Source organism: Salmo salar, chromosome 04 (assembly GCF_965601325.2).
Source record: "Salmo salar chromosome 04, fSalSal1, whole genome shotgun sequence".
NCBI lineage: Eukaryota > Metazoa > Chordata > Actinopteri > Salmoniformes > Salmonidae > Salmo > Salmo salar.
In genome coordinates, this window is record NC_138294.1 from 46,965,726 (window position 1) to 46,977,304 (window position 11,579).

The window sequence follows — 11,579 nt, forward strand, 5'->3', positions numbered from 1 at the left end:
GGAGAACGATCTGCTGCCTGCAACATCCTCCAGCATGACCGGTTTGGCGGTGGGTCAGTCATGGTGTGGGGTGGCATTTCTTTGGGGGGCCGCACAGCCCTCCATGTGCTCACCAGAGGTAGCCTGACTGCCATTACGTACCGAGATGTGATCCTCAGACCCCTTGTGAGACCATATGCTGGTGCGGTTGCCCCTGGGTTCCTCCTAATGCAAGACAATGCTAGACCTCATGTGGCTGGAGTGTGTCAGCAGTTCCTGCAAGAGGAAGGCATTGATGCTATGGACTGGCCCGCCCGTTCCCCAGACCTGAATCCAATTGAGCACATCTGGGACATCATGTCTCGCTCCATCCACCAACGCCACGTTGCATCACAGACTGTCCAGGAGTTGGCAGATGCTTTAGTCGAGGTCTGGGAGGAGATCCCTCAGGAGACCATCCGTCACCTCATCAGGAGCATGCCCAGGCATTGTAGGGAGGTCATACAGGCACGTGGAGGCCACACACACTACTGAGCCTCATTTTGACTTCTTTTAAGGACATTACATCAACGTTGGATCAGCCTGTAGTGTGGTTTTCCACTTTAATTTTGAGTGTGACTCCAAATCCAGACCTCCATGGGTTGATAAATTGGATTTCCATTGATTATTTTTGTGTGACTTTGTTGTCAGCACATTCAACTATGTAAACCAAAAAGTATTTAATATGATTATTTCATTCATTCAGATCTAGGATGTGTTATTTTAGTGTTCCCTTTATTTTTTTGAGCTGTGTGTGTGTGTGTGTGTGTGTGTGTGTGTGTGTGTGTGTGTGTGTGTGTGTGTGTGTGTGTGTGTGTGTGTATGTATGTATGTATGTATGTATGTATGTGTATATATATATATATATATATATATATATTCCAGACTCTGACATTGCTCATTCTGATATTTCTTTCTTTTTACTTTTCCAATTATCTGCGTATTGTTTTGTATTGCTTGGTATTACTGCACTGTTGGCACTAGAAACACAAGCATTTCGCTGCACCTGCGATAACATCTGCAAATCTGTGTATGTGACCAATAAAATTTGATTTGATTTGTTGCAAAGCTTTTCCCCAGTCCCAGATGAATCCCACCACATGTTTTAACCACCAACCCAATCAATACCAAAGAGTGTTTCAGTGTTTGAAATATTCTCACAGAATATTATTTTGAAAATTCCCTTCTTAAAGCCTAAAATAATACTTCTAGAAAGTCTGGCATTTGGCTTTGTCATAGATAGATACTGATAGATAATGATTGGACTCATCTAGAACCACCACCCTTGGAGTTAATGAACTCATGCAATTCAGAAGGGGGCGATATTCAGCACAACAGAATATGTTAAACTAAACCTGTCCACCAGCAAAGAAGAGCATTATTTAGCTGTCCAAGATGGCTGCGTACATGTCAGCGAGTCATTCAGAAAATGCTTTTAGTACACATGATTTTGTACCAGAATGGGCACAAGAAGAAGTTAGCACTGGGGTGAGGAAATTGAATATAGCACCGTTCATCTTACATATGTTTAAGTGAGTTGCCCAAGCTGAACGCCAGGCCATTTACGTGGCTAGCTATCTTAGCTAACAATGAGACTGCAGAAGCGCTCGTCTATGTAAAGTTAGTTAGCTAGTTACAGCATTTTACAGATCTTGCCTGGAAACCCGACGTTGAATTGCATTGTCGGGCAGAAATTAGCGTTTGAATCCGGAAAGTTTGCTCTCACGACCATTACAAGCCAGAAGGTTGAATACAATGACATGTTAACGTGCTTTACCGGTTGTCGGTGTGGATGGAATGTGAGACAATGCATCCACAGGAAAGTATAATTACATGCAATTCAACGTCTGGTTTCCAGGCAATGCTAGATCATATAGTTGCTAGCCAGTTAGCCATTGTTCTCTTCTACATAGCTAATGTCACTGAGATTATTTCCCTCCATATAAAGCGATAGAGTGCTGATTCTTCATGTCTATTTGCAGACAACCATAATGGCAGTGGAGTTTGATGGAGGGGTTGTGATTGCTGCTGACTCCCGAACAACAACAGGGTAAGTTAATTTGGATCAAGCAGCTAAATGTATGTATGTATGTATGGCTTCTTGCTGGCTTCCTGATCTAGGTAATAGCAATACTAGTTGGCTGATTAATAAGTTGACCTCTATTCCACAAACATTTTCTTAATGTGCTTTTACAGCCTTGTACAGCCAGTACAGCCTAAAAGTCACCATCCTTCTCTTTTGCATCTCATTGTAGCGCTTACATTGCCAATCGAGTTACTGACAAGTTGACTCCCATTCACGACCACATCTTCTGCTGCCGCTCTGGGTCGGCAGCAGACACACAGGCTGTTGCTGATATAGTCACCTATCAGCTGGGCTTTCACAGGTAACACCCTAGGGCCTAGGTTGTATGATTTAAAATATATACTTTTTTTTATAATTGGTTACTTCAACATTGACAAATACCTCTACACTAAAATAACTCCTCAGGACACAGCAAGTGTGTCTCTCGATACCACTCAAAAAAATTGTCTCGAGCGTGTCTTGATTCTACATTTATTCACCATTAAATATATCTTCTCTGGACCTGCTGAAGTATTGAGCTGGATGAGCCTCCACTTGTGCAAACGGCAGCCAACCTCTTCAAGCAGACGTGCTACAGATACAGAGAGGAGCTGATGGCTGGCATCATTGTGGCTGGCTGGGACAAAAGAAGGGGTGGACAGGTGAGTTTCCAGCATCTGTATTTGGATCATACACTCTAACCACTCTTCCCCCACTGTCTCAAAGAATTGTTATGTGACCCTTCCCTCTTCCCCAGGTGTACACAGTCCCAATGGGAGGTATGATAGTGAGGCAACCAGTGTCAGTAGGGGGTTCTGGCAGCTCCTACATCTATGGCTTCATGGATTCTAACTACAAGCCTGGAATGACCAAGGAAGAGTGCCTTCACTTCTGTACCCAGGGTGAGTAAGGCCAGAGGTTGACAGTCCCGTGTAGTTCAGTTGGTAGAGCATGCAGCGCCAGGGTTGTGGGTTCGATTCCCACGAGGAACCAGTACAAAACGGATATTAAAGTATGCACTCAGTACTGCAGGTCTCTCTGGATAAGAGGAGCTGCTAAATGACTCACTACTGTGAGTCTCTCTGGATAAGAGGAGCTGCTAAATGACTCACTACTGTGAGTCTCTCTGGATAAGAGGAGCTGCTAAATGACTCACTACTGTGAGTCTCTCTGGATAAGAGGAGCTGCTAAATGACTCACTACTGTGAGTCTCTCTGGATAAGAGGAGCTGCTAAATGACTCACTACTGTGAGTCTCTCTGGATAAGAGGAGCTGCTAAATGACTCACTACTGTGAGTCTCTCTGGATAAGAGGAACTGCTAAAAATGTATAAGTGGGGGGTAATTCTGGTCCTGGAGAGCCACAGTGTGTGCAGACTTTTGTTCAAGCCCTGCAGTAACAAAGCTGATTGAAATATGCCTACTAGTGGTGTTCTAAATTGAATACCCTGATTACACCACGAGTTGATTCATTTGAATCAGTTGCGCTTGATCAAATGCCTGCACACACAGCAGCCCCTGTAACCCACCTCTGATCTTCACAATGTCATTCGGTTGTTTCAAATCTCTTCAGCTACTGCTTTTCTAATCTCTGTTCACTCATGAATCATAACCACTGAATTGAAAAATACTTAATGTGTTGGGGAACAGGCTGTGTTGTTAACGTGTCCCTCTCCATTCAGCCCTGGCGCTGGCCATGGAGCGGGACGGTTCTAGTGGAGGAGTGGCCCGTCTGGCAGCCATCACAGAGGAGGGCCTGGAGAGACGGGTTGTTCTGGGAAACCAGCTGCCCAGATTCTCCAACGCCTAGACAAGGAGCGGAGGGAAGTTGCTTTGCAGACAACGACCCCTCCCCCCACACACACACACACACACACACACACACTTTAAGTCCATTCACATAAGCTTTAAACCATTTTGTAAAGTAAGATCGGGTTGTAATAAAAAAATACTGAAACGTAAATACATTTGTTCTCATGTCTGTTCCCTATTTGATATTATTTCCTGGAAATGAAGTGGAACTTCACACGATATGCTATGAAGGATAACAGGAAAAACGTTTCTTACATGTGATAAAACACGGACTGCACAGATAAAAACAGTACAGTTGGGCAGAGAACTCTCTTGGTGATAGTGGATCAGTAGACTGAGAATTGACCTTGGAGCATGTTTGAGAACGAGTGAGTCAGTAAATGAGTAAGGACTGCAATATACTGGAGGCAAGTGTGTGTGTGGTGTGTGTGTGTGTTAGAAACGGGAGACTTGAAAGCGCCCCAGCACACTACAAGGGCATTCATCTGGAATGGAACTAGTTTATTCAGTCCAAGCATGGGGTGTTTTGCCATTTAACCTACAATTTGTCAGAAGAACATTGGAGAGTAGACAAAGATAAAAGGAAAGGTAGCTATGTCTGCACGGATACATTACTGTTTTCACATTAGGCGATGCACTTGCACCCCAAAAAATAGCACATTTCCATGTGTGATCAATTGAAGACTTATTTCACAGTCCATAGCTAGGTTTTCATCCAATTGGTGACAGATTTTCATGCAAATATTCAAAACATATGTAAAGAAAATATGCTGATTTGCCCGTCAGTGGTATTTCCTCCAAACGTACTTGTTGCGGATAAAAGTCAGTGCGATGTAGTGCAAAAAATATATTTTTCTGCACCGAATAAAAATCGCATTTTCAACTCTACGGATAGTTTTGCCACAAACTGATGCATTAAGTAGCAAATGTTCTTGCTCTAGCCAATAGCTCGCAGATATGGAGGTAGGCTAGTCTACATAATGATAGTATTATAGATAAGGGCGAGAATCATTTTATTTGTCAAGCATCGATCATATCTCCAGAATAAGATTATCTTTATTTATTGGAAAGAAGCATCAAGATCACAGTTCACTTTCACCACCCCGTGAATCATCATTTATAGTGGGAGAAACACACCATATCATTGCGTGACTCCCAAGTTTACTTCTATGTGATGGTTATTATATCAATATTTGAGAATAAAGGTGTTTCCACCACCATTTATAGCATAAATGTTACCGACACAAAAAGATCCCACCATGTCGAACTAACTATCTGCAATTATTAAATTGTACTGAAACTACCTGTTTCTATCACGGCTATTTTTATTTATTTATACGGTATGACTTTACTCGCATAAAAACTGGATGGAATCGTGGTTATTGATTTTTTAAAAAATACATGTATTGATCAGATATAATTACAACGTAGATGTAAGGTAATCAAATGAATGGCCTGAATCAAATCCATGGCAATCATACACCTTCTACCTGTACTATAATCTGGTATTTTACAGTATTGTATTGTACTTATGTATTGTAGTGGTCTTGTGTGACTCAGTTAGTAAGAGCATGGCCCAAGCAACACCAGAGTTGTGGGTTTGATTCCCACTGGGGTCACATAGGAAAATGCATGAATTCTCTGTTGGCACTTTGGATAAAAGCGCCTGCTACTTAAATGGCATATACAGTGAGCTACAAAAGTATTGGGACAGTGACACGTTTTCTGTTGTTTTGGCTCTTTACCCCAGCACTTTGGATTTGAAATGATACAATGACTATGAGTGCAGACTGTCAATTTGGGGGAATTTTCATCCATATCAGATGAACCGTTTAGAAATTACAGCACTTTTTGTAAATAAGAATAGAATGTGTTTCTAAACACTTCTACATTAATGTGGATGCTACCATAATTACGGACAGTCCTGAATGAATCGTGATAATGATGAGTGAGAAAGTTACAGACGCACAAATATCATACCCCCAAGACAAGCTAACCTCTCACCATTACAATAACAGGGGAGGTTAGCATTTTGGTATGATATTTGTGGGGTCTGTAACTTTCATTTTTGAAGAGGGCACGTTGATTCCTCTCCTTTGCCAAGTGAGTTGCTTTAAGTTGCAAGAATTCAGGATGTATAATTTCAAAAGATAAGCCATTATTTCAGATAATAAGAAACTTACATTGTGTTGTTGCTCGACAATGTTCAAGTGTTTTCCACACCCTCCGGAGGTCCAAGGTTGTTCAGCTTCAGAGATTGAGACTGAGCCCAGCCCTCCTCCCCCACAGTCTAGCTCCCTGTCACAGAGCAGAGAAGATTTCTGCCACAGGATTCAAAGTCAGCCAAGATGACTCACCACCAACAAGCTCACTCTATTATAAACACGTACAGTATGCAATCAATGTTTGTAAATGCTCCAGTCAAATGCACTCTTACTGATAGAGGTCTGTGTCTGTTGTTTCCTTAATGAAGAAGTGTCTCCTGAGCCCGCCACATCCTACAGCCCTTTTCAGACGCAGAGGTTCTAAAACAAACCCGAAGGACTAGTGAGTAAACCACAGACAATTAGCCTATGACTTAGTAGCCTAAATATATGTTTCACTGGGGCTGTCCTTATGTTTAATTGGTACAACCTCCTATGATTGAGGTAAAGAGTTTGTTTGTTGTTCATTACGTACACACAAGGTCGGCGTGGTCATGGCAGAAGCACCTCCAGCAGGATAGAGAGGTAAAAAAAGGAGGAAGGTTGGGTCTTGGGAAACTAACCTCTCCAGCTGAACTGATGGGCCGGAAGAAGAAGGGGAGGACGGGAGCAGCGCAGGGCAGCCAGGTGGTGCAAACCAGAGTGGCAGCAGTGATGCAGCACATTGGGGACCTCTGCAGGAGACAGAGCTCTATTGATCAGCAAGTGTGAATATCCCTTATTCTACTGGGATGTCTTTGCAGAGTCTCTTTGGAGGATTTGAACAAGCATCCCATCTTGCTCCTGGCGCGAATCCGATGATGTCATTTGTCCTGGCAACTGCTGATCGACAAGCCAAGGGGGGTTGGCAAGGCTCTTGTCTGTCCCATAATGAATTCTGGGGCAATGGGCACACTGCAGAGTAGTAATTGTATTTTTAATATATTTATCCAAAGCAGTTCACATTGTATAAAGGGGAAATAGTTTGTATTGATCAGATTAAGAGTTTGAGGGAAATGTTTTGTATTGTTACATTACATTTGTTCATATTTTACAGCTTAAAAACGATGTACAACACTTGGACAGTTCATTTTATACCGGATAGCCAGGCAATGAAAAAAAAGTGAGGAAATAAATACAGAAAACTTAACATTTTAATTTGCATTCCAAGTGTGACTAGTATGGTCTTGAACTGGGGAGCTTTATATGAGGAAATATATTAGAGAACACAAACGCTAAAGGATTTGCCTTGGCTGCTGTTTTGACAGCGAGCCCATTCCTCTTGTCTGAGAAGGCTTTCAGTTCTCGAAGGGCTGGCGAGGCAGTTTTTGAGGTAGTGAAGTGGGAGACTTGCGGCCTCAGCCTTCGTCTGAGTCCATCTCTTAAAGGACTTTGACCTTGTTCTGTCAAACCCAGACAACCTGACTAGACATTTATTTATTTATGTTTGGCTTTCAAGGGGAATATGCTGTGCGGTAAGCCATTTCCCTCGAAAGCCAAGCATATAAATCCATTCATTATAATGTATAGTCCTGCAAACCCACTGAACTATGTTCAGTTATTAAAATCAGTTATCTTTATCAGCAACTTTCCTTTCTTGGTCACTGTCTTTCTCAAAACAAATTGTATTATGCACATTTCATTTTAAAAAATTGCATGGACCTTTGCTTTAGACTTCAATGTAGGATTGTCCTAATGTCATTATGTAGGCCTACTGTAGTCTATCACTTTGTTTTCACCCGTCCTCCAAGTCTCGATATAAGTTATTTTGTAATTATAGAATGCATGAGTCATTGCTTTCCAAATGATGGGATCAATAATTCCTCGAGCCCATTCTGTCATGATGACATCCAGAAAAAGAAAGTAGCCTAACATAACATATAACAGGATCATTACAGCCCTTACAAAGCCTTCATTTACAAGAGACGCCGACCCTTCATCCCTGCAGCAGTTACGATCGCCTGTGTGACATAAAGACAAACAGTTATACAGTTAATGTACAGTAAATGTTCATGGCACATATCTCCTGTACGCGGTGTCGGTGTTCTTGGCTGCATGATGGTCCTGCAGTCCAACCGCATCAGAGAGATGCAGATGGAACTGCGGGAGCTGCGTCAGTGGACCAGTTTGGTGTGCAGGGGCCTATAGAATTATCTGCGGATGACATCTCGCGCTGCGGGGCAGGCGAGTTCACACATTTAGGCCTACTCCATAGCTTATGGGCTATAGGAAAAAGAAAACACAACTGTAAAACTTTGCTTGATTTGTGAAGTATGTTTTTGAGAACTTATGAGAAGTCAATAAATATTCTTAGGCTATGCTCACTAGGCTATTTCTGATGTTGAACTAAGAAATCAATCAACATGCTTGTTATTAGCCTAATGCTTAAAAAAATAAGGCTGATTATCCACCACACTTTTCAATGGAGTTGAAGTCTGGAACAAAGGATGACAATTAGGCTAGTTGATTGTTTACCACATATCTGAACCATCTGATTTCTCTGAGGTTCACATCTGACATCACATCTGGCATTTGATACAGATATCTGACTCTCACAGACCTACCAAATGGGATGGAATTAGAGGAAGGAGGGAGCGGTGCACTGGTCAGTCTCTTGTAACACACACACACACACACTCACTCACACACACACACACACTCACTCACTCACTCACTCACTCACTCACTATGTTGGCACTGACTACAATACTTTCCAACATTCTTTTGTCTCTAACACACACATACACTTCATGTTTGTTATCTCAGATGAAGATGATTACACTCTGGTGAAATGGGCTTTAGGACAGAGTCTAGGGGAGGGGCTGTAGGTCTCTGGTGAAATGGTCTTTAGGACAGAGTCTAGGGGAGGGGCTGAAGGTCTCTGGTGAAATGGTCTTTAGGACAGAGTCTAGGGGAGGGGCTGAAGGTCTCTGGTGAAATGGTCTTTAGGACAGAGTCTAGGGGAGGGGCTGAAGGTCTCTGGTGAAATGGTCTTTAGGACAGAGTCTAGGGGAGGGGCTGAAGGTCTCTGGTGAAATGGTCTTTAGGACAGAGTCTAGGGGAGGGGCTGAAGGTCTCTGGTGAAATGGGCTTTAGGACAGAGTCTAGGGGAGGGGCTGTAGGTCTCTGGCGAATGGGCTTTAGGACAGAGTCTAGGGGAGGGGCTGAAGGTCTCTGGTGAAATGGTCTTTAGGACAGAGTCTAGGGGAGGGTCTGCAGGTCTTTGGAGAAACGGTCACCGTGGTAACTGAAAGGACTTACTTCATCTACAGTCAGATAGCCTATTGAAACATAGACATATTGTCATCTCTTGAGAGTATGTCAAGATCCCCTCTATACCATCGCTTTGTTTGTGTACAGGTGCTGTATAGACACCAAATGAACTGTGGGTCATGTGATCAAGCAGCGTCTACATGGTATCGAAACCAGCATGATGACGTGCATACAGAGCATGCCCAGCAACATCACTGTGGCCCAAAACACCTGCTACACAGCCGGTGAGTCTTCCCCACCCCAGCCAGTGTGTGTTGCAAACGGAATTCAAATGAATTACTTAGAATACGGAACACAATTCCTGCACTACTGCACCCAGTGCTGAAGTTCCTGGTGTTTCTCCCACAGGTGTCCATTACCTGGAGCCTGGATCCACTCTGGAACTCTGCATTCCCAGGAAATCTGCTGGACTCGACCTCAAGCCTCACACCACTTTCCTTGGCACTGAGTGATGATCTAACACAAAACCATTTCCCTCCACAACCCTACAATCCATTCCCTCAGTATCTATTACCCAACATGTTGACCTACTGCGCTGTGTTACCTCATATTTTATGAACTCTTATCAATGTAAAATGTCTGCACGTATTAAGCCGGCAGTATTTTCCTCTCAGCGTTCGTGGTAGTATCCCAGATACAGAAATGTTACCAAATATCACAAAATTGACCAGAAGCCTACTTCAATATTGAAAAGTGCACGGATGTGATGTTTGAATTCCATGATTGAAAATATATAGATATTAAATAATCAAACTAAATATTATACAGTACTACAGTGTACAGAATCATTGTACATTTCCCTCTGTTAAATTCGACTTTCTCAGTTTGTAATCCTTGGAAGACTGATATATGAGCCAACAGGGACCTCTTGTGGTCAATTCATTAGTGACTATGGTACGTTGTAGTCAATGGTTCTGGAACATTTGAGGTGCCGGTACTCAGCTCCGGTGAGCTCCTGCCCAAATCAAGCACGGATTATTTCGTCATGTAAATGATTCATGACGTCACTCGCGCAAAACTATAAAAGCTGAGCCAGCCACGCTATGACAAACCAGGAGTTAACCACGCCCTCTTCCTTCCCGCTATCTGCATTGCCTTCTCCTCTCATCCCATGAGATGCATGGATGGATAGAAAAGAGCAGAAGCTCTGAGATAGCCAATCAGGCTCCAGTCCTACCTACCTACCTAACCTATCACCTATCACCTAATCGATATAGCGTGAAATACCGGTCATCAAAATGCCCAGAAAACACACCTCCTCAGCCCAACCAGGCGTAGAAGGCTTGGGGGTAGCAGCAGTGGTGTAAAGTACTTAAGTAAAAATAATTTAAAGTACTACTTAAGTCGTTTTTTGTGGTATCTGTACTTTACGTTCCTATTTATATTTGTGACTACTTTTACTTCACTACATCCCTAAAGAAAATAATGTATTTTTTACTCCATACATTTTCCCTGGCACCCAAAAGTACTCATTATATTTTGAATGCTTAGCAGGACAGGAAAATGGTCCAATCCACTGCACTTATCAAGGAAACAAACCTGGTCAACCCTACTGCCTACAGACCTGGTGGACTCACTAAACACAAATGGTTGGTTTGTAAATTATGTCTGAGTGTTGGAGTGTCCCCCAGGCTATCAAAACAAATAAACATTGTGCCATCTCATCTGGTTTGCTTAATATAAGTCATTTGAAATTATTTATACTTTTACTTTTGATACTTAAGTATATTTTAGCAATGACATTTACTTTTGATACTTAAGTATATTTTAAACGAAATACTTTTAGAGTTTTACTAAAGTAGAATTTTACTGGGTGACTTTCACTTCTACTTGAGTCATTTTCTATTAAGGTTTCTTTTCAAGCATGACAATTGGGTACTTTTCCACCACTGGGCCATTAGTTGACTAGGTTAAACATGTCACATTAGTCTGTAAATTGCTTTTTGGACTGCAATACTCATTGGCAAGTCTTCTAAATAAGCATGATGGCTTTTAATTTTGACAACTTTCTCATGTTATTGTTCAATAGTTATACTATAGTTTTGTTTTAAGGCTATCCATTAGGAATCAATGAGCTAGGCTATTATACACACAAATTATTTAGGGTTAGGATTAGGAATCAATGAGCTAGGCTATTATACACACAAATCATTTAGGATTAGGGTTAGGAAATAATGAGCTAGGCTATTATACACACAAATTATTTAGGGTTAGGATTAGGAATTAATG

General features: G+C 42.1%; 1 protein-coding gene and 1 pseudogene across 1 annotated transcript; both read left to right on the forward strand.

Moving 5' to 3' along the window:
- Window positions 1-1,357: 1,357 nt before the first annotated feature.
- Window positions 1,358-4,045, forward strand: LOC106603098 (proteasome subunit beta type-6). Its single transcript, XM_014196309.2, has 6 exons — window positions 1,358-1,506; window positions 2,001-2,068; window positions 2,274-2,405; window positions 2,616-2,745; window positions 2,841-2,985; window positions 3,765-4,045. The coding sequence occupies exons 1-6, from the start codon at window positions 1,414-1,416 to the stop codon at window positions 3,890-3,892; spliced, it is 696 nt and encodes a 231-aa protein (XP_014051784.1). The 5' UTR covers window positions 1,358-1,413; the 3' UTR covers window positions 3,893-4,045.
- Window positions 4,046-6,096: 2,051 nt separating this feature from the next.
- LOC145878520 (uncharacterized) lies at window positions 6,097-9,929 on the forward strand (annotated as a pseudogene).
- The last annotated feature ends 1,650 nt before the right edge of the window (window positions 9,930-11,579 follow it).